This window comes from Crocodylus siamensis, chromosome 4 (assembly GCF_052110815.1).
Source record: "Crocodylus siamensis isolate JL-2025a chromosome 4, ASM5211081v1, whole genome shotgun sequence".
NCBI lineage: Eukaryota > Metazoa > Chordata > Crocodylia > Crocodylidae > Crocodylus > Crocodylus siamensis.
This window is the reverse complement of record NC_143398.1, coordinates 226,888,002-226,914,900: the sequence shown is the minus strand read 5'-3', so window position 1 is coordinate 226,914,900 and position 26,899 is coordinate 226,888,002. Positions and strand designations below refer to the sequence as shown.

Below are 26,899 nucleotides of genomic sequence, written 5' to 3'. Positions count from 1 at the left end.
CTAATAATAATCCTTACTTCAAGTCACTATGATTTCTTTCAAGTGAAAGACAGGCAAGGTACAAACCATGATATTGCTTGAAGAAGGCTTTTGCATATTTTGATATGTGCTTTGTCATTTTGAAACAAATCCTCTCCGGAGATCCCTCTCTGTTTGGATCATTGTTGATGATATTATTACTTCATATACTGCACTGCCTCCTAAGCCATGTCTTAAAACTGTTCCCCCAAACCTTTCCGGAGACAGAGTCCCACACCATGACGCTGATGACAATCATCACGACAAGGTTGCATCCTCATCTACTTTAAAGGAGCAAGACCATTTATCTCACTTGAGGTGCTGGTCAAAATTCTTCCAAATTTAAATAGCACTACTCTTCCTTACCACATCTAAGAGCAGAAACTATTGTTTCGGGCTTCTCCAGAGTGGGGAATGTTCATTAGATTTTCATATTACCATACAATTTCACTTCTAAACTGTTTACACTTGCAGTGTAATTGGCTTGAGGAGATGCCAAGCTAAATTCACTGATGGGGGTTTGCAATGATTGCTATAAAATAAAACAACATGGTTCCTTGCACCAACTCATAACAACTTATCAGCTCCTTGTGGATCATGAATCTGACCTCAACACTTTCATACTCCCAAAGTTCAAGGGCACTGAAAATGCCTCTGCTTATACTCCATAGTTTTTGCTCTGTGGGATTTGGGGACGCAACTCTTGAGTAAGCTGCTTCTGGGATGATTCCCTCATCATCCATAGAATTCTGAATGGAAGTTCAGGAACGAAATGCCACTTGAATCAGCATTCATTCAAGTAGTGTCCCAGTACCCTACAATTCAACAGACAGAGGGATTCAGTTCATCACTTTTTCAGGCTGAGCTTAGCAGTATTTTCAGCTTACTCAGTCTACATCCTACCGTGAAGTGCCAGTTTGGTCCATGGATAGACTATCACAATACGTATCAGCAATATTTTACTTTCAGACAATACTCATTAAACCTAGGAGAGCAGCTGTCTGATCTAACAAATCAATAATGTACAAGAAAGACAGGTAACAAAATACTATAAACTATAAACAAAAATACATTTTAAAAACGTCCTTGTTTTTTTGCAGGTTGTTTGATATATTTATTGAAGCCAAATTTTAAAGTGGTCTCACAAAGCAATGTATCTATTCCATGTTGAAACAACCCAACACCTGTGGGAAACTGGGTATGCCATCAAACCCTAAAATTGGCATTATTCTTCAAATACCTGAGAGTTATGTGTCAGTTGCCATAAAAAGAATGCAACTATAATCCATCTCTGCTTTATACACTAGAGCTAATGCACTAGTTTTGCTATGAAGAAATGAAGAAAAAAATAAAGACATGGTCCTGCAAAGCCTCATTTAAATGAACACACCTTACAACCTTGCATGTATTCAACTGAGCAGAGCTTATTCAATATACAAGGCTGTATCAGGTCTGGGCCAAACTATGATTATGCTTTAAAAACTCAAGTTATGAATATGCATATTTCACTACATAGCAGTTCTCCAACGCCCATCTTTTTTACTTAAGAGTACTAAAATGCATGCTGTCTTTTACCTGGTGTTTCACCTTTAGGATCATGTGAAACGGCTCTCAAAAAATGTACACTTTAAAACTGATTATGTTACTGGAAACCCCACTAGACAAGAGACTGATTTCTTCATTTGCTGTTACAAATGAGTATTTTCTCTCTTTTCTTTGAAACAACCAGTATACAGTTTCAGTACATAAATTAAGTACAGCACAGTGAGAGATTTTTAAACAAAAAGGAAAATGTTTCAGTAATTATACGTCAGCAGAGTTTGGTTTAATGACTGATTTGTCACTACAGAAACAAAATTAAGTGGAAGAAATACAAAATTCAATCCTCGGTCAGTTGAAATAAGGATTCTAAACATAAATTATAAATGAGATTTTTATCCTTAAAAATGGACAACGATCTGAATGTATCAAAGAGTGCTGAAGATGTATTGTAAATTTGCAAATGCATAGTAAAGAGGTTACAGACAAAGCTATAGTTCCACTTAGGGATTTTTTTGTAAGTACTGTCAGTCTTCCATAAATTTCAGTCAGTAAATATCTGTTAAATCACACAGTATGCATTCAGGGAGCACTTTTATATACATATGCATACTGCCAATCACTGACTCATAAAATACTCAAAAAACAAATACAAGCTTATTGTCTGATAGTCTGCTTTTATTAGACCAGTAGTGACCTTGCTGGCATAGTCTATTCTACCTATGACTGTATATTTCTGTGAAAAGAATGACTGATTTGGGGCTCCAAAATTTATTGAAATAGGCTTATTAACCTTGGTTCATCCTTTAAAAATACTGATTACTATTACAGAGAAATATTCACAGTGGTATTAAGGGGAGACTAAATAAATAATTATATTCTTGTCAAGGTAAACAAAAAATAAATAAACTTACCAGTGAGATGACTTATATCACAGCATGCTAACACATAAAATTTTAATTGCCAAAAAGATTTAGCAGGGAGAAGACTGTGCCCAAGTAATGTTTTGACAGTCTACCCATATGGATAGATTAAGTGCCAAATTACTCTGCAAAGCAGAGTCAAGCACAAGGATTAAGTGATATATAATTTGTATTCTAGCCCTAGTGGCATACAAATCTGAATTCATTTAAAACGGCAATAATCAGATCACCAGCACTAGGCTGGTTCAGCTCAGTTCAGAGGGCTGCCCTGCATTTTTATTGAATTGGAGTTTATATAAGTTTTACCTGCACAGGTTTTATTTGATTCATCTTCATTATTGCCACAATCATTGGTTCCATCACAAAGCCACCTCTTGGGAATGCAGCGATTATTCTGACACTTAAACTGATCATCAGGACAGCTATGATTGACTATAGAGAAAGAAAAAAAAATCTAAGTATGTAATTAGAGAGAAGTTGCTGAAAACAATACACTGAATTGCACTTATTAAAGAATTTGAGATGCAATTAATACAATTGCCATCACATCTTAAAACTGTATTGCATATGGGAAAAAAACCAAATCCCAAAGACTCAGGGTCTCTCTACATGTGCAGGTAAAGGTGCAAAGGGATCTAATGCACAATCCACACAATCATCCTTCCACACAAGCATGGCAGGAGGTGCTATCATGGGATCACACATTGGATCCCATTGCGCCCTGTCACTGGTGCAGGGAGAGCCTGGGATCCCCTGCCCCCCATAGCCCACATTGGCTACAAGACTTGCAGTGGGAACCCTGCCACTGTTGTGAGCCATATGGGGTGTGGGGCTTGCAGCACTGGCAGCATTCTCCATGCTGCTCGCACTGCAAGCCCCACAGTTGACAATGCTGCCCCTGTTGTGAGTACTGTAGTCGACTAGGTTTGTAGCGGCAGCAGTGTTCTCCCCGCTGGAAGCACCGTGGCTGACAGTGCTGCCACCGCTGCAAGCCTTGCCAGCTGTAGAGCTGGCAGCAGGTGGTGCACCCCTGTGGCTAGGAACCCCTCAGTTGATGGGGCTCTTAGCTAAAGGAGAGCAGTTGGCCACACATTCAATTAATGATGTGATTAGGGCAAGCTACAAAGGTATTAACATTTTGTGGAATTACTTTGTAGATTATTGCTTGTTTTATCATGCCATTAATTGGTTGAATAGGTAGCTAGGTCACAACTTAAGGTGGGATTATCTGGTTAATCACACCTTAAAGTGTAATGTGTAGATAGGGCTGGACTGATGGATTTAAAATATAACAAAAATATTTTACATAGCAAGAATTCTACATCAGTGTAAATCTGGACAAACTATTCAATTAAAAAATTACAAAAACCATGTGAGAGAGAGAACAATATGGTTACATAGCATTTTATATTCTATATAGGAAAAGATATGCAAAGAAAGTTGGTGACATACTGGCTGCACAGGGTTCACGATAAAACTTACACTGACTTGAAATGGGGCAAGATTTTGCATTACATTTTTCATAAAAAGTTCATAAAAGAGCCCAAATTGGGCTTTAATAAACAGTATTTATCAACTGAGGATCTTCCCATGACAACCAGTAAGTGATATGTAGCATTTTACATTAAAGATTAAAGTGGTTTGAGACCTTGGATGAGAACTGTGATAATAATGCAAAGATTTAGATTCATATTTCCATGAGTTTATGCTAGACTAGGATCATATGCCTTTTCAAAGTTTTCTTTTTCATTACAGATAGTTTGGAAATATAACAATGTAAAATAAAAATAAATCTGGTTTATAGCAATTATCTCATTTGAATACCAATTCATCAGGTCAGGTATAGCATGAAGTAACTTAATCACTTATAGCAAATTATTTTTAAAAAGCTTATTAAGCTGCTAAAGAAATGAACTTTAAGCATTGTTTATTACATTTTTCCATGGTATTTAATATGAATTTTATTATGTCATTATTTACAACTACATGTGTTCACACTAATGATCTGAGAATATGTAATTGTGAGCACTGTACATATCGACCTTCAGTAAAACACTTTTATAAAGGAATTCATAACATAAAGAATAACAAGGAAAACATTAAAGATGTCCAACTAACCTACACAGTTATCTATTAACTTTTTAACAGATGGACACACCAGGGTTCCATCTTAATGGTAACCTGCTGTGCTTCATTGAATCTAAAAAATGAAATATAACCTGAACTTAACTTTCAGACTTTTTTGCATTTATCTCAAAGCTGACAATTTGAAGTCAAGTTTTCGTTCTCAATAATTTCAGTTCAGTGTAAGAAAAGTGTGCTATTTGTATACCTATTGAATATTAGTCTTATTCAGCAAGCAATACAAAACATTACTGCATTTAACTGTTTAGAGCTTGATCCTTCAGCTTGAAACTTTTGAGTTCTGTCTGAGAAGTAGGCCTTTTCCATACCTCTTTGATTTGGCCTCCAGTGGACAGAGAACTAGAAAAACAAGCCTCATCCTTTTTCTCTCTCAGACAACTGAAGGGTTCAACTTTGCAGACTACAGATTTCACTAGAACTTCTGTGTACAGAGGTGTAGGACTGGGCTCTATTTCCAAGCCTATTTCCTTAAATCAAGATTTTAAAAGGACTACCTATTGGACTTATTTTATGCCTGTTAAAGTTAGTGGAAAATGTCCCCTTAACATCAGTGTGCTTTGGGGGAAGTGAGGCATTGCATACACGAGATTTACATTTTTTAAAAGGTCAATGTCTGCAAAAAAGTAGGGAAAAAGGACACGTTACAACAGATTTAGTTTTCAGTTATCACAAGGAAATAAGGGGGCAAGACTTACTCACTAACACAGAGCTATCCAATGATTCATATTGTAAGATAATGCTAGGGGTAATCATTAGGCCTCTGCAAAGCAGAAAGTATTTGCTTTGGATTCAGATTTGGCGATTCAGAGGGACAGTGATTTGATTCAGTGATTTGAATCACTGTCCCAATGTGATTTGGCTGAATACAAAGATTTTTGGTGCTGAATCTTATTCAGCCATAGACTATACAGGCAGGCAGTGCTGGCAGTAGCAGCTGGGGGAGCAGCCGGACAAGCCCTAACTTCAGCCAGCAGCCCTGGGAGAAATTGTGGCTCATCCGGCTGCTCCCCCAGCTACCCCTTCCTCCCACCAGGGTGTAGCAGACAGTGCTGGCAGCCCCAGGAGAAGCCAGGGGGGCTGGGGAGAATGATCAGGGAACTGGGGGACCAAACCAGGAACTGGGGAATTGAACTGGAAGCTGCGGAGAAGCCTCTGTTCATTCCTCCAAACCCTGATCATTCCTCTCAGTCACCAAGGCTTTGCCTGGGGCTGCCAGCTCAAGCTGCGGCTCGTCCAGCTGCTCCCCCAACAAGCAGTGCTGGCAGCCCTGGGAAAAGCTGCAGGGGCTGGGGGAAATGATCAGGGAGCTGGGGGGGATGACTGGGGACTGAGGGAGTGATTCGAAGCTAGGGGATCGAACTGGGAACTGGGGAAATCAAACTGGGAGCTTGGGGGGAATGATTGGGCACTAGAGGAATGAACAGGGGCTTCCTCCCAGCTCCCTGATCATTCCTCCAGCTCCCCAATCATTCCCCCCGACCCCATGGCATCTCATGCCTTGCTCCAGCAGGGGAGCAGCCAGACAAGCCATGGCTTCTCCCGGGGCTGCTGGCTCAAGCTGTGGCTCATCTGGCTGCTCCCCAACCTCCTCCTGCTGGCACTGCCTAGTGCCTTCCTGTACAGTCTGTGGCCGAATCTCCAAATCTCTCTGAATAGATTCAGAGGCTTCCAATTTGGTTTGGAGAGTTTAATGGGTCTTCCGATTCAATTCAGATTTGGAGATTCAGCTGCTGAATTGAGCCGAATCTCCTCTGAATCAAATCGGCTACCAAAGCTTCATACAGCCCTAGTAATCATATGGACCCATTACTTGTAATTAGAGAGATAGTTATATTATATACAAAAAACCTTTGAGGTAGCAGATCCTCAATGAATTGTAGATGAATGATGGCAGTAATCTAGTGCAACAAATACTATATCATGAATCAAGGTCTAGACATTTGAAGTAGTAAGGAAAAAATATTTTTAGGTAAAGTACAGAGTCAAAAATCCCAAAGGGAAAATTGATGCAGTCTATGCAGGTTTCTCTAAGCTGCATTGATTGGATCAGGAGAGAATGTAACACAGTCCTCTATTGGTGTGAGGGGGGGAAACAGATGCCTGCACTGGCCAAGCCCAGAAGGCAGGAGGCGCTCCCTGAATTCTGCTGGGGGCGGCTGGGCTGAGCTGAGCCAAGTGGGGGCAAACTCCACCAACCCCCTCCTGTCACCACAGGCTCTCCCCTGCACCCAGCCCTAGACTTCCAGAATGGGTCACAATGGCATGCCTGGCAGCCCAGCTGGCAGCAGCATTAGGGAAACTGAAGCAGGCAGGGTGTGGGGGGTGGAGAGGAAGGAACTGAGGCTTTGAACTTGCCAGACCACAACATGGTGATCTGTAAGGTCCCTTCCAGCCCCTAAGTATGAAACTATGGCTCCTGGCTGGAGCAGGCAGAGAGGGAGTGTTACGAATTACGCTCTTAAAGTCACGTGCAGTTCGCTCTAGGCTGGGGCAATGATCACGCAGAGCAAGTATCTAAAGTCAAATACAGAATTTTTATTCACTCGAGCAAGGTACCTCTACAGAGGGGGACCCCGCCTACCAGTTATAATACTTTTTAATAATTTTTAAGTGCATATACGTTAGTTCGTGATTAGCTTGTGCTCCTAATCATCTATTAACTAAATCACTATTCTGTCCAATCAAGCAGCACTGTGGGCATGAACACCGAAGTTTAACTCATGAATTACATGCCTCCTATGTTTTGTCTCAAGATGTTTCTTTATCTAACAAAAACAAATCATGCCCGACTTTCAAGGTTCTCCTGTTGATGAGACTCCCCTGTTGACTGGATTTAGCTAGTTTCATATCTTATCAGTAACCCTCACACAGTACTCCTTTTCCTTTCACGCTGTCTCGTAAGTGCTGTGTCCACTTTTATGAAATGGAGGCGAAAGGACAAAGAAATGGCCTCACTTTTAGCATTACAAAGCCTTGCTTTAACCCTACAAGATTCATATACAGCAGGAGCCAACACAGTTACTTCCTTCAGGGTCTGCATGTCCCCAGCTTGGCCACCATACAGCCTTGGGCTGGTGGGTGAGAACAGGTGGAGCCAACACAGAGTCTTTCCTCAGGGTCTGCACAGCCCCCAGCTCAGCCAGCACACAGCCCAGAGCTGGCAGGGGGACACGGGGGAGCCAGCATGGAACCGTCCCTCGGGGGCAGCAACGCCCCGGCTCAGCCAGAGCACAGCTCAGAGCTGGGGGGGGGGGGGAGGTGAGGGGAATGCAGGGGAAGCCAACACAGAGCCTTCCCTCTGTGTCCATACAGCCCTAGCTTGACCAGTACGCAGCCCAGAGCTGGTTGGGGGTGGTATGGGGGAAGCTGACCTGGTGCTTCCTTTAGGGTCAATCACGGAGAGGGGGCTAGCAGGGACCTGAAAGTATCCTGGGATGCTGTGGGGGCTGCAACCTAACTTGAACTGGGAGGGGATCTGGGACAGAAGTTCAATAGATCAGTCTAACTGAAACTGATTAAATCTGATACTACATCCAGGTCTATCTTAAACCAGGTTCTACCATTTGAAACAAGTCTGTGTACTTAACTTCTGTTCTGTTACAGGTTTAGACTGGTTTCCAATCATTTATACTGGTTTACATGTCATTTCTGTCCCTAGATTTAAATGCTTTTAAAATTAATAAGAAATCTTTGTTATAATGCAAATATAGGAAGGCTTAAGGTAATATATTCCTAGCAGGTATGAAATCATTTACGATCTGAAAGTCATCAAAAGTCATTGTTATTACTTCCTATATAACTAAGGAATAAGAGATAATTTTTTTCCTTGATTCTAACACTATATATAGACAGCACCAAAATCTATAGCACCAAAAAGCTAGCAATGACAAAAGAATGTATTCCCTCTCTACATTGCCTCTAATTTGTACCTTTTGGCTCTCCTTCTATCCCATATCATTATAGCTGAGCTGGAAAACTGAGGTGGCAGGGCAGAGGAAAGGAGTGCACCAAGGACAGTATTGTAAACTTCTAAGGTAAGGCAATCTTGTCTGTGTGCGGCCCCTCAGTCCCACTCGAATTTACTAAAGGAACTGGCTACAAAATTCACTTTCATAGACATCCAGTGGTTTATACAACCTTCATAGAAGGTGGAAGCAACAGCATCTTCTGTTCTAACCTTCAGATACTACAGTCCCTGATTGGTCTCTGGGTGGTAATAGTCTTAAGTTCTCTCTTTGTAGCTCAACTATAACAAAAAAAATGCAAGTAAAAAGACAGTTCTTCCCTTCAGCTTGAGGTGGAGAGAGGAGAAAATCATAGAATCATAGAAGTAGGGTCGGAAGGGGCCTTGTAGATCTTCAAGTCCGACCCCCTGTCTGGGCAGGAGAAAAAACTGGGCTCAAATGATCCCAGCCAGGTAGGCATCAAGCCTCCTCTTAAAGACCCCCAGGGTAGGAGCCAGCACCACTTCCCTTGGAAATTGGTTCCAGATTCTAGCTGCTCTGACCGTGAAGTAGTTCTTGTGGATGTCTAATCTAAACCTATTCTCCAACAACTTGTGGCCATAAAAGCTGGACAAGATCTTGCCAAAATGGTAGTTAAAGAAATATAGAGAAACAGATAATAAGGAAGAATCCCTTCTCTCAAAATTATGGATTGCTCATCCAAATAACCTTATATATATTGGGCTCCACAGGGTTTTTAAGGGAATACCAATCAGAGTTAGATAAATGAGGTGTTAGCTGTCCTAAAGGCACTACCCTTAGAAATATCTTAGTGAAATTCCAGTAAGCTGTGGATTGGGGTCACATTAACTGCTCCTCTGCGGTTTCCAGTTCCTGAACACAGCTGTTTTTTTATTGCTGGGGGGCAGAAGCTAATGGTAGTATGGTCAAATGACAGTCTGAAGGACAACAGGCAGTTGGGACCCAAAAAAAGAGTCACTATGTCTGTAAATGCCAAAGTGTGGAACCAATTACTTGTCTGTCACTACAGTGGCAGATTGCTTGCAGTACCTTTTATCTTTTTTTTTCCTTAGGAATTTTGTAGGATAATTTTGGTATTTCTGCTTTTGTGCCTTGTAGGTACATAAAAGGGTTAGAAGAGGCAACTTTGAAGATTTGTCCAGGCTATAAGACTCACAGACCCAGGATGCCCCTTCCTGTTCTGTGTCCTAGTGGGTGGCTCCCCATGGACCTTTGGGATCTCTACAACTACAGCGACTTCTACTGATAAGTCTTTGTAAATCCATACTCACTTTCATTGTAAATATATATATATATATATATATATATAGGTTATATATACACAGCAAACCAGCAGACTAGCAACCTGCTGAGAAGCAGGATAAATTAACCCACACTCAACTTTGTACTACTACAGCTATATTTCCATTGCTTAAGCTAGTTTAAAGCTAGCTTTGATATTATCTATGCTATATTGCAGCCTGCATTCTAGACATACCCCTGGTGTTCTCTACCCTTTCCAAATCATAGAAATAAAGGCTTATTTGCTTCCATTTAATTTTTTGCAGGAGGGAATATTTCTCCAAAATGTCAAATGAGCTGTTTAGAAACTAAATTTACCGAGTATGAAATTCTCACTAAATCCTGTTATCTATTAGGAAACATACTTTGTATAATTTCAGAAGGGAAGAAAAAAAGGGCCTGATCCCACAGTGCCTGTTTGGACGAGACTCCCACAGAGATGTTATTTGGGTCCTGTGACAAATGTGGGATTGGGTCCTCACTTTATTGTTAATAGAAGTACTATCAAAGCCAATAAAGAGTCTGGGATGGTTGCAGTGTGGGGGGAGGGAAGGAGAAAATCAAAGGGATCAAAGATGTGAGAATAACCTAGAAACTGTAAGTTGCTCATCTACTGTAGTCAAGCGCACAGCCAAAATGCTACACCATATAGGCAGGGGCAAGGGCATGTGGTACGATAATGTTCCTAGCCTTTATGAATTCATTTCTATGTGCACACATACTTTTGGATTCCTTCATTTCCAGGTTAGAGATAACTATGGAGGTGAAGACTGATAATAGGTCTGCTTAAAAGTAAACATTTATCTTACTGCTGTGTTTATACTTTATCACCAAATTTTCTCTACTTAAGATGTACATTTCAGAGACATTTTAAATCAAGCCATGGCATAGACACATTTTCTTTAGAAAAGAAAAACATAACATCCATATAAAGGGCACAAGCTATTTCCCAATCTACCATAAATACACATAGCTCCAGTGAAATCATGGCAAGCTGTAAGATGACATGACAAGGACTTTAAGGTGTGCTCAGCTCCATTTTGTATCTTGGTTTAATAAACCTCTCTCTCCCCCACTGCCCCCGCTTCACCTTTTCTTGCACTCTCTCTCACTTATCCATTCTTTATGGTAAGTTTTATTTTGCAAGCTAAAGATGTTTGGAAACATGACATTTAGAATTACAGTAATCTTTGCAAGCATATCCTTAACATTTTAGTAACTTTTATCCCTGCTTTCTGTATGATTCTCTCAGTGCGATTAAGGTTCAGCAAATATACAGAATGTACTGAGTGTGTGACCCTTTGCTAGCAAGCTGTGTTGAAGGTGTTTTGGAAGCACACTGTAAGGAAAGATTAATTAATGCCCTTAGCAACAAGGTGTTCCAAATCTGATAGTACTCATGAAGCAATTTAGTGCTCAATGTGACTGGAGAGCAAATCACTGGCATTATCTGGGTGATAAAGTCAGACTTTGAAAAGAACTATACACATTTTTGAAATCTGACTGTACAAGCAACACTATTAAAATAAGTAAATAAATAAATATACAAATTCACTTTAATGTCTATACAATTAAATATTTCCCATTACAATTTGTTCTGCTCATATTTACATAAATCTCCAATTTAACCTAAACTGCAAGTGTAGTTTCAAGTTTAAACTACAACAGGAACCACAGGAAAAGGCTTGTTTTTATCCTGCTTTTTCAGGTGAAGTATGTGACATTTGCAGATTTGAAACCAAGTTCTGATTTCATTGTAAATCCAGGTAAATCCAAAGTAACTACCCTCAGTCATTCCAAATTAACAACCAGTGAAAATCAAAACACACTTGGCCAACTTTACTCAAATAATTTACTTCATATAGTTATAAATAAGTATATCCTTCAGTTCAAGAGCTCTTGGTCTTAGAACAAGATAAACTATGAAAATGCTTAAATTATAGTAAAAATACAGCATTGTGCTGAAAGCTTCCTCTAAAGCGTTACAATAAAATGACAGTAGTTCACAGTAGTGGAGCTCGTTCCTGGCTGAACACATCTGTTATTTTTAACAAGTACTAACTGCAAATGGAGAGAAAGCAAGGGAAGGGGAAAGTGCAATTAGCTATAGTGCCTGTACAAAGTGAAATAAGAACACACACAAATACTCATCAGACTCTCAGTAATGAGAGAGCGCGTTTTTTGAGTTGAGTTTTTGTTGTGCCTATTTAAAAGCATATGGAAGTTATTTCCTAGAACCTGAAACAAAGATAAGCTTTAGACTCCTGTGGTGAGGCAGTCACCTTTCCTTCAACCTCTTTATGTTATATAAAAGGATCAGAATAAGTAAATGAACCCTAACTGGATGCATCAGCATGTGTGCTTTACTGCGGAGTAGACCAATTAGCTCCATAGTAAAGCACTGCTGTTTACATGTGTGCCGGTTGGTATTAGGGCTCATTAAGTTAATTAACTTGGCTACCATAAAACCTTATTTGGTCTAACATTAAGTTTTAAACACAGGGAATCTTGTTTCAGGGTTAATTTGTCTCCATGGGCACACACGAACACCCAGGAACCTTGCACATTCATTCAGCAGCAGAATCTGATCATTTCCTGGGTTTCAATGCTGCTAGCACCATCTGTGAAAGCATTTTATACTTAAATAAAAGTTGAGGTTTTTTTATGACAATTGGAAGCTCCTTATCTTACATTCACATGCAAGTTAGATTGGGCACCTCAAGAAGTGCATTTTAAAAGCCTCCCCTGTGCTAAATAGGCTCTGGTTTGGATGGCTAAAAACATCTATATTCTCTTCCAGATAAATGGTCTGGAAAATATATTGAGAGTAACTGACCCAACATTTTCCCAGTATTTAAAATAAGACATTATATTAAGAATTAAGGATGCCAGCATGCAGGTAGTTATGCTAGCAGTGAGACTCAAACTTCCCCTTTTTTAAGTTTAATAAAAACAATACGTTGGCCCAGAAATGTATTTGTCTGTGGTGCAACACTACAAACAATAAGAGGCCATCGCTAGACTGAGATTCATACTAATGAGATCTGCAGTTGTCATGGGCAGATGGTGTTAGAGTCCATATTTGGATAGAAATATGGTCTTGTGGGAAGAATGAGATTAATTTTTTCAAAAAAACATACAAGACCACAAATAATGATTTAAGTAATCAAAGTGGAATGGATCTTTCCATTAATGGGAAAAACTAAATACTGGGCTAATAAGGAAAAACAATATGGCATCTTTCTAATACTTCAGGGCCTGTCTTATATTTCTTACATGTGTTTGTGCTAATTGCACAAAGAATAAGGGCCAAAATCAAATAGAAATTTGTTCTCCTATTTTATTGTTCATTGCTCCATTTTATTTCTTGTTTTAGATCATTATATGTTATGTTTTGTTTTAATTTGGTGTAAATTGGTAGAATGGATAATCTTATTATATGTTTTTAGTAAAAAGCATGACACACACATACACATATAATGCTTTTAAATTTAGAAATTATATAATTTGTCTTCATTTTATTGCATTATTGTGGTGAAAGCTGTAAATAAACTACCACAACTGAAGACGACATAAAATAGAGAAATATTTGCTTAGCATATAATGGTGTCACAAGCACTAGTTAAGAAATATTTCTAAAGTGCTTTGAAATTTTTGTGTAAAAAGTGCTAATGTAAGTCTTATGTACTGCAAATAAATTCTTTGCATGAACATCAGGTGTACCAAGCATTCCTGTTCTACTTCTTTTTTTTTTAGTAGAAAATACAGTCATTGAGGAGGGGAAAAAATCTATTCTGCTTGTATTTCAGGTCCCAAATGCCCTTTCCAGGATATATTAAGCAGTGAAACTGTAGCATTGTGTTCCAAACCTGTCTACCTTTTTGGACACCTTTCAAAACTCCACAGCCAAAAAGCAATGAGCTGTTTAAGTAACCTTCTGCACAGTGTATTCAATGCATTCTATCTTCAGTGTATTCAAATAAATTTGCATTTTTGCAAGAAAAGACCCTGTGTGTGCCCCTAACAAACTATAATACCAGTGACTTAGGACACACAAGGAGCCACTTTTAAAGCACCAGAAGGGACAACACCAGGATGAGGCACAAACACTATTCTGAGGCAATGCCCTTATTTAGGCTATGAAACCATTACATTCCTGTCTGCTTACATGTGTGAGGCTAATGATGCCATTAAGTGACAGATTTGCAAGAATTATTTAGCTATTACAATTTCAGTCTTCTTTCCCTCATACTTTAGAGTTTAGCTCAGACTTGAAGTATAACACTGGCAATTTTCAAAAGGAAAAGGAAATGGAAACCACTCTTTTAATAATCAGAGAAACACGTACAACAAATCTCTGAATTCTCGTCACTCCCATCTAAACAATCATCATCTCCATCACAGCGCCAGCGGTCCTGAATACAGCGCTCATTGTTACATTGAAATTCTCCAGGTTTGCACAATTGCAGTGACACTTCTCCAGGATTAACTGTGGGAGAAAAAAGAAAGCCAAGAAATATGCATATTAAGTAGCTTGATATTAAAAAAAAAAAAAAAAAAAATGTTACCTGCACATAAGTAGATATAAAATATTCCTTGTACTGCATCTCTTAAGAATATTAAGTTTTTAGTAAGCTTTGCATAATTCCATCTGGAAACTACAGCAGCATGTTTATCTGAAGTTATGGTTGATGTACTTTATTTTTAATAAACAGGTGAACAGGAACTTTTTTTTTTCAAAGTTATAGAAGCTCATACAACAAACCAGACATTGCAAAACAAAACTCAGAGTGAGTCTAAAAATCACTTTAAAAATTAATCAAACATATACACACAGAGAACCATAGAGGCCAGAACATGGCAAACTAAAGCCCAATTCTTAATCTCAAACCACAACTCAAGCAGCTTGATTATATGCAAGAGATTTCTTCCAGAGGAACACTTTGGGGTGTAAAGATGTTTTTGAATGTAAAGGTTACAGGGCTTGTTACATAGATGATCTAGGAAGAGATAATAAAAGGAATAAGAAAATAATGCATAGAACGTTATTACAGAGCAGTGAACACCCTTTCTCCTCCAATCTGTGATTAGGTATGGTAGGTAGCACTCAACAGTCAAAACTGATACATTCTTTGATTGAATTTATTTCTGGAAAAAGGCAAGGCTATGGGAAAGAGGTGTTAAATGATCTATAGCTGGGGCTTTCATTTAGTTTCCCTGCCATTGAATTGCATGCTGGTTTAAACCTGGTTACTTTTATCAAAACTTTTGGTGGCAGAAAGTAGGTGACACTACCAAACATGTGCATCCCCACGTCATTGTGGCACCACCCAGCAGCTATGCTTTCAGGTCATAAAGTGCACCCTAGGAAGGGCACAGAGATCTTGGCAACTAGTAAAAGGCATAGTATTGTCTACATGCCTTTTGCCAGTTACTGTACAGAGGTAAAAGTTTTAACCAGCTCTGCAGAAGTCGTTTAAATTTGTGGGCAGGGAGTCTGCAGTGCAGACTCTCCCTTACATAAACAGCTTTTGTACCATTGTTCCCCGCTCCCTTTCTGATGAAGTTGCGGCCTACAAAAACATATGCCTCTCTGATCTAGTTAGTCTAGAAGGTGCAACTCTACCCTGCCTTCTTCCTCTAGTCCATTAGAATAGGAGTTGGCAATCTAAAGCCTGTGGAGCCATTTGATGCAGCCTGTGGACATGAGGCTTCGGTGGTGGGGATCTTTGGCTGTGATTGCTTCCTCATGCCAGCGCAAGTGGAAGATGAGGAACACGAGATTTCCCCATTCTGCCATGGTGGTGGCTGGATTCTAACACCTGCCTGCCTCTGACCTTAAGGCCATGTCCAGATGTGCATGGACATTTGATTCCCTGGGGTACTGGGTAGCGCAGCTTGTGCCGCAGCTAGTTGTCCGTTGGTAGTGCCTGTGCCATGTGAACACTGGTGCATGGCAAGCTACCCTGGGTGGGGCAGGGGAGGCTTAGGCCAGCATTGGGCTGGCTCTAGCAGCCTTACCTGGGGTCCTGGGAGCCTCCTGGGGCTGCAGCAGTGGAGATCCTGCTGCACAGAGCTTGGCTAACAGTGAAATGCAGCTCCAGCTGGCCAGGCTCTAGTTTGGGGCAATGCAAGCTGCTGCCCTGTGTGCCGCTCTGTTTTTTTTCTCTGTGGGTTTTTCTGCACTGCTCCACTACAGCGCAGAGAACAGACATGTCTGCAGCGCCACATATCAAACAACCACACTGTCTGGATGCAGCCTAAGTAGGTTATTTCAGCGCACAGCTTAAAAACGTTGCTGACCATTGCACTAGAGGGTGCTCTACAAGGAATTGGCTTGCATGACTGGCAAATATAGACAGAGGAGCACTGCAGAGATAACAAAAACCTCATTTTGAATACCACTGATTTTATGTATGCGTCTTCTCTGCCATTTGGAGCTCCATCTAAGAGCCTCAGTCCTGGAAATGTTTGCTTTGAAACTGCCTAACAATACAGTTCCTGAAGGATCTACACCTGATACAAGGCCAGTAGTAAGTAGGCAGTCTCTATTTCTCCATCATTTAAACAGTATCGTGAAATTTTCTGTATGAGCAGTATAGGCCAGCATCTGCTCTTATGCCTTTCTGACAAAATTCTGATTGGCTTCAATAAGCCTTTTTCATGAGCATGGTAAGCGGATCTCTAGCTATATATGCACCAGTATTCATGGCCCAAGAATATGCAGCTATAACATGCCGTGAAGAGAATAAAAATTAAACTGTTAATTGCATATTTATGAATAAAACCAATTAATAAGCCATGTTTTTGTTTTGTATAGACACAAGTGAAGTAGGTCAGAGATGTTCAATATGATGGACAAAAATATTGAAAAGACGAATAAAAATTATGTGCTGTTAGGAAAAAAAATCTCTTTATACAACTATGTATTGGACAGATTCCAGAACATTAAAACTGGGAATTTGACAAGTTGCCCATATTATATTGATGGATTACTATCTTCAGATGGTATGTTTACATTTTATTATCTGCCCAAGGGTCTTTCAGCTGTGTTTCAAAAAAGACATCCACTCAATAGATTATTCAGAGACAGAAATGCACCAATCTGAGAACTTATATACACATATACATATGCATATGTATGGATAGGTATACATATATAAAAACACACACACACATATACCCATACATATACATATATACACGCCCACACACACATACACACGACTTTTTCAGAGTTTGAACTTGAATGTTTACTATGCTTGACTAATAGAAGTAAATATGAAAGATATTTACTTATGTGAGCATCCTAAATGACTTAAATGCCTTTAATTATGATGTCTTTTCATTTTGATCCACTGTGAGATATAATGAAGAGCTTTAGAAGCACTCAAGTTCTTTATTAAATTCAACACTATGGGATGCTTTCAAATGTTGTACCCTCAAATATTATACATTTAATAGTTTGTCACACTTTTCAAACTTTATTACATTTACCGATCTCTTTCAATTAGGAAAAAAATATTCACAAATGGTTATTTGCCCTATTTAGAACCACAAAACAGCAATAAAGTTAAGACATTTTTAAAATTTCATTTCATCTTTAGGTTTTACTTTATCCCTCCCTTAACTGTAATATTAAATGAGGCATTCTTCAAGAAATCTTACTCATGCAGGTTGTACTGTTTTCCTGAAGAAACTGATTATCAGCACAGGCACAAACTCTGCCTCCAGGAATGGCTAAGCAAAGCATGCTGCAGCCTCCATTATTAACATGGCATGCGTTGTCACCTACGAAACAAACAAAAAAGGAGAGTAAACTTCAGATCTAATAGTTCAAAGGCCATGCTGTAAGAAGATATCTTGTATTGAAAATAAGTGACATGACTAGAGATTCTTTTATCTGTACAAAACAGGTTAGTGTGGTAGTTTTACTGTTGCTGTTATAGTACCCTACAGATGCAAACAAAAATGATGGTATCCATTACATTGTTCCTTTTTTACGTTAAAGTACGAATAAGTATTAGCAAGATCTTTACAGGACATAGAAACATAAATTCAAAAATTAAAATGCATTTAGTTGTTTCAGAAAACACAAGGGCATACAGTGAAAAAGAGAATGAAGCATATTGGCAGATAAAATACAAGTGGAAAAAATGTGACTACAATGATTGACTAGGTTATTATATCCCAGGCTCAGGGGCTAAATGTCTTATGTGGACAGTAATGAGGAGGAAAATACACAGTAATAAAATCATGCTATAAGCAATAAATATCTAGTTCAAGTGAACAAATTATCATGGAATGGCCCAGTATTCATATTGACTGAGTTTCGCTAGATTAGGATCCGTTTTCTTTCATATTTTTCAAATTTAATTCTAATGTGGCATAGTACAAAAAGTTAGAAATAAAAAATAACAACCATGATAATAAAGTTGAATAGAGAAATAACTGTATAAACTTTTAAACATCACTTAACTTCTAAACTCGGATACAGTCAAGCCTGATTCATATATTTTCCCCTCCATCTGGGACTGCTACCATTAAAAAAAAACAGCCTCCAGTTATGGCCATGTTTATTGCATGACCTTGAAATCAAATATGTAATATTTTATAGTGTTCTTTTCTTTTGTGTATATCAGCTGACTACAATTTCACATGCCAACTTACACTTTCTTATTTATCTAGTGCTCTGTTTTGAACACTGAAAAACTGAAATGATAGAAAGAAGGCAAAAAATTCATAATGGAAGAGAAATAAAAATAAATGTATTTTTTTAATAAATAAAAAATAAAATAATTTTAATAAAATAAAATAATAATAAAAAGTATTTCAGGGTTTATTTTTCAGTGTTGTGAATGGGTGTTAAGCAAGCATTACTACACAGTGAAACATGCTCCAAATTTACTACTGTGTGTGACTTTTAAATTCTAAAGAACAAATTATTGTTATGCCAGCATTGTAATCCGTTGATGTATGAAAAAGATAAGGAGTAACTGGCATGTTATTCTCTGTTGTGTTATAAAGTGACACTAATTGTAAAATAATTATGATAATTATATAACCTTAGCTAGAATTAAATTGAAACACATGTAGGTAGGTAGGTTTTAGGTCTGCGTTCCTTATACAGACAAAATGGGAACTGGTGGCAGTGGAAGCTATGAGTGCAAAATACATGACATATCAGGCCTTATATTGTTTATTTATTTTATTTGGAGGACTTCTACATTTTTATGCATTTTTGTGGTCAAGTCGTATCATGTTCTTCTTTTTAATTTGCAAGAAAAAAGTTAGGGACTTGAAGAATCCCTTACAGGGGAGGAAAATAACAAAATTTACCTTTTTATCATATCATAGCAAATCTGAAATACTGCACATAATCCACCAGCCAGTGTTGATGTTATATATTCTCCCCTGTGCTCAGCTCAGAGTACATATGGATTTGTTAGAATCTAAGGGGCACTAACAGTTGTGAAAAAAACAACCAACCAACCACGCTTTACTGGAAGAAGCAGCGTGTTACTTTGACCTGGCTTTCCAGCTTCTGTATAGATTGCATGCTTCAGTGGGGTTTCTGGCACTTTTATCTAATAGCTAATTCAATCATTTATTAGATAAAAGCACCTGAAAAACCCTGCTGAAGTGCCTGATCTATACAGAAGCTGCGAGCTGGGTCAAACTAACTCAATGTCTCTTCTGGGCATGCGCTGGGCTTGATGCAGGGGCATGCCAAGTTTGAAATAAAGCACTTTTCATGTCTGTAAGCAGCCTGAGTGCATGTCTACTTGTAAGCTTAAATGTGCATTAGCTTATTGTACTGCACATTAAAGTGTCTCATAAAAACCTGTGCAAATATGCTAATGTGCAGTAAAATATCCTGCTGCGTATTAAGCGTCACTAAAAAAGCATGCACCTTCATTACTGCACATTAGGGCAAATTAATGTACATTTATTTTCTACCTCATACTGGTGGTACTAAATTTAATGTGCATTAGGAAAAATGTATTAAAGCACGTTCAGACACACCCTGAGACTGACTCAGCAAGCTATAAAGACTCATGCTAGTTCTCTACTGCTATGGTTCAAATCTGTCAGCCCATATTGCACACCGTTGGCATATAGTGCTGTCGTTCTCAAACGTTTTATTCTGTGCCCACCTTCAGGCCTCTGGCCAACTTTACAATGGGGCATCTACATGTGCAATTAAGGTACATAAATAAACTCCAGAGCGTATTGCTTCCAGGCTCCACGTCTTCATGTCCATGTGGGATTGTAGCATGTTGAGCCAGGGCAGAGCAGCCCTGGCTGACCAGGATTCCAGAGCTCAGGGGCTGCTCGCCTCTGGGCTCAACATGCTGCAGAGGGGCTGGCTGGGTCACAAGGGGGGTTCACCCTCGTGCTCCAGCCAGCTGAGACTGTCCACACGGGCACTGCTATGGAGTAAAAAAGGATAGTACTTGTATTTTCAACTACTGTTGTTCTGTGGAGTAAATTAGTTTCCTGCAGCCTAATGGGGTGCACATGTAGCTGCACATCGTTTACTGCACAGCAAATTAGCCTACTGTGCAGTAAATGTTTCATATAGATGTACCCTATTTCTAGCAAATGTACCCCTCTACCCATATCACAGTTCCACACCCTACTCCTAACTGATCCCTGCCGTAAATATTTCCAGTGCTAGGCTGCACCGTATGCATTACATTTGCCAAGGGAAGCAGAAAAGTCACATTTACACAGGGATGCATATGGATTTATTAGCTCTCTCTCTCAGCATAATGCTGCAGTAAGGTGACTCTGCTGCTTCCTATGCCATAGCAAGCACACACAGAGCTGTCTAGTGCTGGAACATTTGGTGTGGGCATGGGTTACGGGCAAGTAAAGCATCTCCTGTGGTCCAGCTTGAGAACTAGTGGCATAGCACACTTAATGACTAAAGAAGCTGTCACTGACATGATTCTATGGCTTTTTCTACAGTACAAAATTTTGCCTGCATGGCTGTGTTGATTTGGGTTGTAAAAAGGTCAAGTCTCCAATGTAGCTATGCCTGCAAAGCCATTGGTGTAGACACGTTCTTGCCAAGAGATGAGGCCTTTTGTCAGCTTAAGTTATGTCATTCAGGGAGATGGCCTAGCTATGCTGGCAGCAAAATCCCTTTCTGTTGACACACACTGCCTCTTCACACTGGGGGCTCATTTTTTATGTAAATGAGAAATCGCGGACATGGAACTAATTTTATCCAAAGTATTTTGCTACAAACAAATTCAGGGTAGGTTTATGCCTCAAATTTGCTGTGTCAAACACACCACAATGCACTGAGTGCAATACCTATGCTGAGGCTCTGCAGACAGGCTCATTAGTGATGCTGAGAGAGAGCAAAATAGTCTTCCTGCAACACAATGCCGTTTTTGTTGCTCTCCTTCCCGTTTGGAAGTTAGGGGACAAAGAGCAGCGTGGCATGCTTGAATGTGCTGCTGCCTGGCATGGTAGATCTGTGGTAGGGAGACTTCCTGTACAAGATGCTGTATTCTTTACTTAACCAAAATAGGCTTACACGTGTTGGGCATTTTATTAAGTCATCTACTGGGAAACTGATCAGTCTTAATTACAGTAAAGCTGTACATAAATGAACAAATTATACCAAGTTAAAAGGGGAATGGAGGCACTTTACCACATATCAGTTAATCTGCTTTAATTGTTTCCTGCTTCCTTTCTATCCATAGTAAATGGAACTTAAATTTCAGATAGTGGTTCTTTTGTTCAAGGTAAGCTGCCCTGATTAAACCTCCACCTGCTGCAGGACACGTGAAATAGTTACTGCAGATTTGATTACCTGCAGCAAGTCCCTTCTCCCTTTTCAGTTGACATAATTCATTTATCTTTCTGCATCCTAAATGGCAATCATTAATGTGTATTCAATCAGTTCCCTCAGCAATACAATAATTAGTTTTGATAAAAGGAAACAAACAGCAGAACAAGTTTAAAAGGGAAGGGAACTGCATAGCTTCTGTCTACAGCAATACACGGTATCATACCTGCATCCTTAGATGGATGGAAAAAGGTAATATGCAGCACAGCCACAAAGTCACATACACCTGCTATAACCCTAAGACAGTCATACACCACACAGCAGAATATGGAAACAGCTAGCATGGAGGAACACTACAATTTCAGTAAAGCTCTTCTCCTTTCCCTAAAGTGAACATTTTCTCCCACTAATCACAGGGGATGATGCATAGTGTTGATTTGTTTCTGCAGCCTTTGAAGACGAGGAAAACTTTTGTCTGTCTGCTTCTGTCATTTGCCAGGCCCTGCTATCTTGTACTGTATGCCAGACCTGCTCTGCTTTCAACGCTTAATCCAGAGATCATTAAAGCAAATGGTACGATATCCATTTGCGTCAACAAGCTTCGTATTATTTCCTGACTTCTGTATACCTCCAACAGCATTTAGCTTCTGCTCAAACTTAGGTGCATACGGTGTTACATTTCTATTAATAGAATCATGTTTAGTCCAGTAAAAGCAGTTGGTAAACATTGTTCACAATACTTTGTCTACTCTAAAAACGGTGTAGAAAGTTAAACCACATTCAATGAGTTTTAACTGTAGTGTGATATGGGCTGGCCATGTTTAAATGAATGCTTGTACAGTTTTCCTATCAGTAGAAGCTTCCTGGCTGTTGTCTTGGCATCCGAGTGTGCACTGCTTCCACCCCCACCCCCCAACCCCTCCAAAAGGGAACAGTCAATGACTTAGTCAGATTGCACTGATCCAGTGGAGTCAGAGACAAAACCCCTTCCCCCTTCAGCCCCAAGGCTACCTCTCCACAGCCCAGGGGCTATGCAGCAGTTAACTTTCCCACCTAAGTAGGCAGGGAGAAGCCATACACCAGCACCGCCTGGACCTGCCAGCACCCTTTGGGGCACATTAAAGCTGGCACCTGCAGCCCACATATGGTAGCTGCAGGCATGAAGCTTTTAAACATCAGGGCCAAAAGCACAAGGACAAAAAGCCTGCTCCCCACCACCCCCAATGGTACTTGAGAGCCCTGGGCCTGCAGCCTGCATACATGCGGTGCAAGTACTGGCTAGAAGAGGCACAGGGAGGAACAGAACCCCAGTGTGGCACTTGAAAGCCCCATGCCTACAGCCTCATACATGGTGGCAGTGGTAGGATTTCCCATGACCAAGGCCCCAGGATCACTGCAGTCAAAGCTCTTCATCCATGCTCAGAGCTTCCACTTCAAAACAGCAAAACTCTCTGGGTCTGCTATCTGACAGCCTGACAGCTGAAAGGCTGGGAAGGAAAGGATGTTGTTAGGAGTAGGTACAGTCCCCTGGGGCCACAGCCAATTGGCTGTGACTTGTTGCCTTTGCAGAGCCTGCAAAACACAATGGGATGCATGCTCTGGGGACCACTGGCTGGATGCCCTCCACAGTGCAGTCTATTTGTAGGACAGACAGTTTGCAAGTTGAACTCTTGCATGACCTTCAACAGAAGAGTTTTTAGCTGCTTATTCTAAACTGTTTAACGTCCAGTGGTTCATGAGAACTCTTGTATGCATCCTTAGTTGGTTCACAAGTGATGCTGGTATATAATCAACCACAGGTAGGTAGTCTATAACCATTTATGACTACAACTCCTTTGTGCCAATACAGATTTCAATACATCCATTACTATTTCTGAAGATTAAACCCTCATCTTTTAATGGATTTACCAATATTTTCTCCTATATACTAGTATTTAGCACCATTCCACTTAACAGAGACCACAAGAATGGAGTGTTTAGCAAATGGGAAATGTTTTTTCATAAAAAGCTTACCTCTTATACCCAAGAAATAATGATAAAAAAACAAAAGTTTATTTTGTCCTGTACTGCAATCCCAAATAAAAACAAATCTTAAAAAGACATAAAACATTTTAATGAGGATAGCCAGTTAACTGGGAAGAGCCTATTTGCCAAATATACTTTCATCAAGCATGTTTCTGCACAGCACAGTGAGGATCACTCAAGAATATAACAAAACAAAACAAAGTTCATATTTTAAGCCGGTCTAGAACACACAGTTTATTCAAGAATAAAGAAAGTGTGTTCACATTATTCAGGGTCCAAAAAGAAAATCAAAGTACAATTATTTTACCCCATCTTTTTTTCAGGATGCAGAGTCCAATCTTGGTGCACAGGACCCAACCATGGCAGCACAGGGCCTGATTACGTTGGGCTGGGGCACTGTAGAGCAGGGGAGGGCAATTATTTCAGGTGGAGGGCCACTTACTGAGTTTTGGCAAGCCAGAGGGCTGCATGACAGGCAGTCAGGGGCAGATAAATATTAATTTTTCTAAATTTTTTTTAGATAAAATGGCCTGGTGAGCCACATCTGGGCCACGGGCCACATTTTGCCCAACCCTGGTGTAGAGTCTGATCTGGATATGACGGGCTGAGCTGGGGTTGCATGGGGCCTAATTTGAACATGCTATGGTAGGGTGGCACAAGGCTCAATCCAGGTGCTCCAGAACAGCGTGGTATGGGGCCTGACCTGTACACATGATACCCAACCAAGCGTGCCAACCTTACAAAAGATATAGCTCACAGACGGTGCCTGCACTTTTTCATGCACAGCACTCTGTGAAATAATAAAGGGACTCCACTTGAATTGCATGAACTTGGATCTTCATTAGATCCATTGTGTTTGTGCTGCTGCTTGGAGTTATGTGGTAAGGAGTCTGTTTAGGGCTAATGTAAAATTCTCCAAGCACGTTGATCTTCTCAGTGTCACCCTCCAAATCACCCCCATGATGGCTTGCATTCCAATCTGCTTGAATTTGCAAGTTGTTACATACACCACTCATCTGGCCAGTGGGGCCAAAAGTTTGAGCACTGTGTCTATAGAGCAATGAGCCCACATCTAATTTAACCCTTGCTGGTCTGGAGACCTATTATAAAATTCTGAAAAGTACCTAAGGGCCAGATCTTTAAATACAGATCTCAACATGCAGCCTAATCGAAATTTGAAAATCCCACTCAGTGATTATTTGCATCCTTAGATGCCTAAATACTTTTAAAAGTTAGCTTTTGAGTAGTTTTCAGGATTCTATCAATAGGCCTTTTCTCAACCTCGGCAGCCCTCCAAAACTTACAAGAGGCAACGGATACTAAACCCTATTAAGAAGTTTTTACCAGCTATCTAAATATGGTTATTAAAGATATTCAATATTTTATGGTACAATTTAGTAGCTGCTTTAGTTTTTGTAGGGCAGAGAGAAGGGTCAAGAAAACATAAAACTCAAAAAACACTCAGGAGACTATGGGTTTGCCTAACTTACTGCTTTTTAAATGCCAAAACCATAGGAATCTTTCTTTTTTGCCATGTTTCTGCTGAGATGACAGAAGTCAGAAAGAAAAGGATACATTTTGGGTCCAGAAACTCAGATTCCTGGAAGTCTCTTTATAACGGAAAAACACATTCAGAAGACAACATTACATTTTAAAATACAGTACATTATACTGTATATCAAGCTCTAAAGCATTTAACATTGATACCATGGTTACCATTACCACAGCTTTTATTAATTAACTGGAAAGTTATGAAAGTTTTCTCTCTGAAAGAATTACAAGATGCCTTTACCCCTTGGTATTCAAAATAATATTATTTAGCTATGATTACTACTAAGTTGGCAATTAGGGAAGCTAAGTTGACAAGCAGGGACTATACAAAAAAAGTTACTTGTCTACTTAGTCTATTTAGATGAAGTAACATAATGAATTAGTACACTATTTATACATGAATTAATATCTAAAATTTACTTAGACTTAGAGTGTATAGAAAAGCATAATGTGACAAAATGAACTTTAAGTATACAGAATAAGAACGCAGTACAGCCAACATCCTTTATATGACTAAGGATCTTAGACAAAACATTGGCCAGTACATACTGACCATATTTCCTGAAGCCCCTCATCTAAGAATTGCATATGAGGGTGGTGGAGAGTGGGCAGAGGCCACTGTGCCTTGGCCTCTAGCCCCTACCCACGGTTGGTGCCATAATCCCAGAGGTGGGCAAGGGAAAGCACCTTTTGTGTAATAAGGCAATGCTTAGAAGACTTACCAAAGAAGTGGGACACCTAGATTCAGACTTGCATTTCTCATTTCCCAGGAGAGTAAACAGCTACAAGCTTAGGGATGGGGCACCCTCCTCTCCTCCTGATGGAGCTGTGCCAGTGTGCAGCATAGAATGAAAAGTGCAGGGATCCTGGTCCCTACTCTCCAGGGACTGTTTCTGTAATATGTAACTGCTACATATGAAATCCAGAAATATTCACAGGAGTAATACCAGAATTAAGGACACCCTCCTTCTAGTTATGTGCTCTAAACCAGAGATGCCCATGGTGCCACAAGTAGTACAGACAACCTCTGTGTGTGTGGCATGTGGCACTTTGGAGTGGGACAGGTAACAAAGCTGCAGATAGGGCAGAGAGTAGAAACCAAGGCATCAGATCAGGCATGGGGGGCAGGGCAGGGAACAGAAGGCAGAGTACCAGTTTGTTAAGAGAAAGGGATTACAGTGGCATTTGGGAAGAATGTGAGGCTCATTTGTGGCATTTCTGCCAAAAAGTTGGACCTTACTATCCCAAGCACCAGCCTACAAAAAATCCACTTCATGTGCTCTTTCTTTATGATACTTTGAATCTTGAACCTTTGATGCACACTGGCTCATCTTAATGAATAGGAGAGATTGCCTCTAATTAGGAATAACCTATAATCTGCTGGTAACACTCTCTCCTAGGAGGCAAGAAAAGTGGAACCCCCCTTCAGGTAGTTGAAGGCTGCTATTAAATCCCCCTTCAGTCTTCTCTAGACTACATAAGCCTCTCCTCATAAGTCATGTGCCCCATCCCCCTCACCATTTCTGTTGGCCTCCCTAGACTCTCTCCAATTTGTCCACAAAGCCTTAAGGGCACATGGAGCCTTAAGGGCATATTGCATGACTCCATTCCTCCCCTACACCATA

The 26,899-nt window shown here is 39.9% G+C and overlaps 1 protein-coding gene across 1 annotated transcript in view; it reads right to left on the bottom strand.

Moving 5' to 3' along the window:
• The window catches only part of LRP1B (LDL receptor related protein 1B), a 1,602,836-nt gene that overhangs the window by 663,846 nt on the left and 912,091 nt on the right, over positions 1-26,899 (bottom strand). Inside the window, exons 15-17 of the mRNA XM_090045827.1 lie at positions 17,561-17,683; positions 14,241-14,381; positions 2,787-2,912 (exon numbers count right to left, since the gene is read on the bottom strand). Coding sequence (XP_089901953.1) covers positions 2,787-2,912; positions 14,241-14,381; positions 17,561-17,683 — 390 coding nt within the window. The remainder of the gene's footprint in view (positions 1-2,786; positions 2,913-14,240; positions 14,382-17,560; positions 17,684-26,899) is intronic.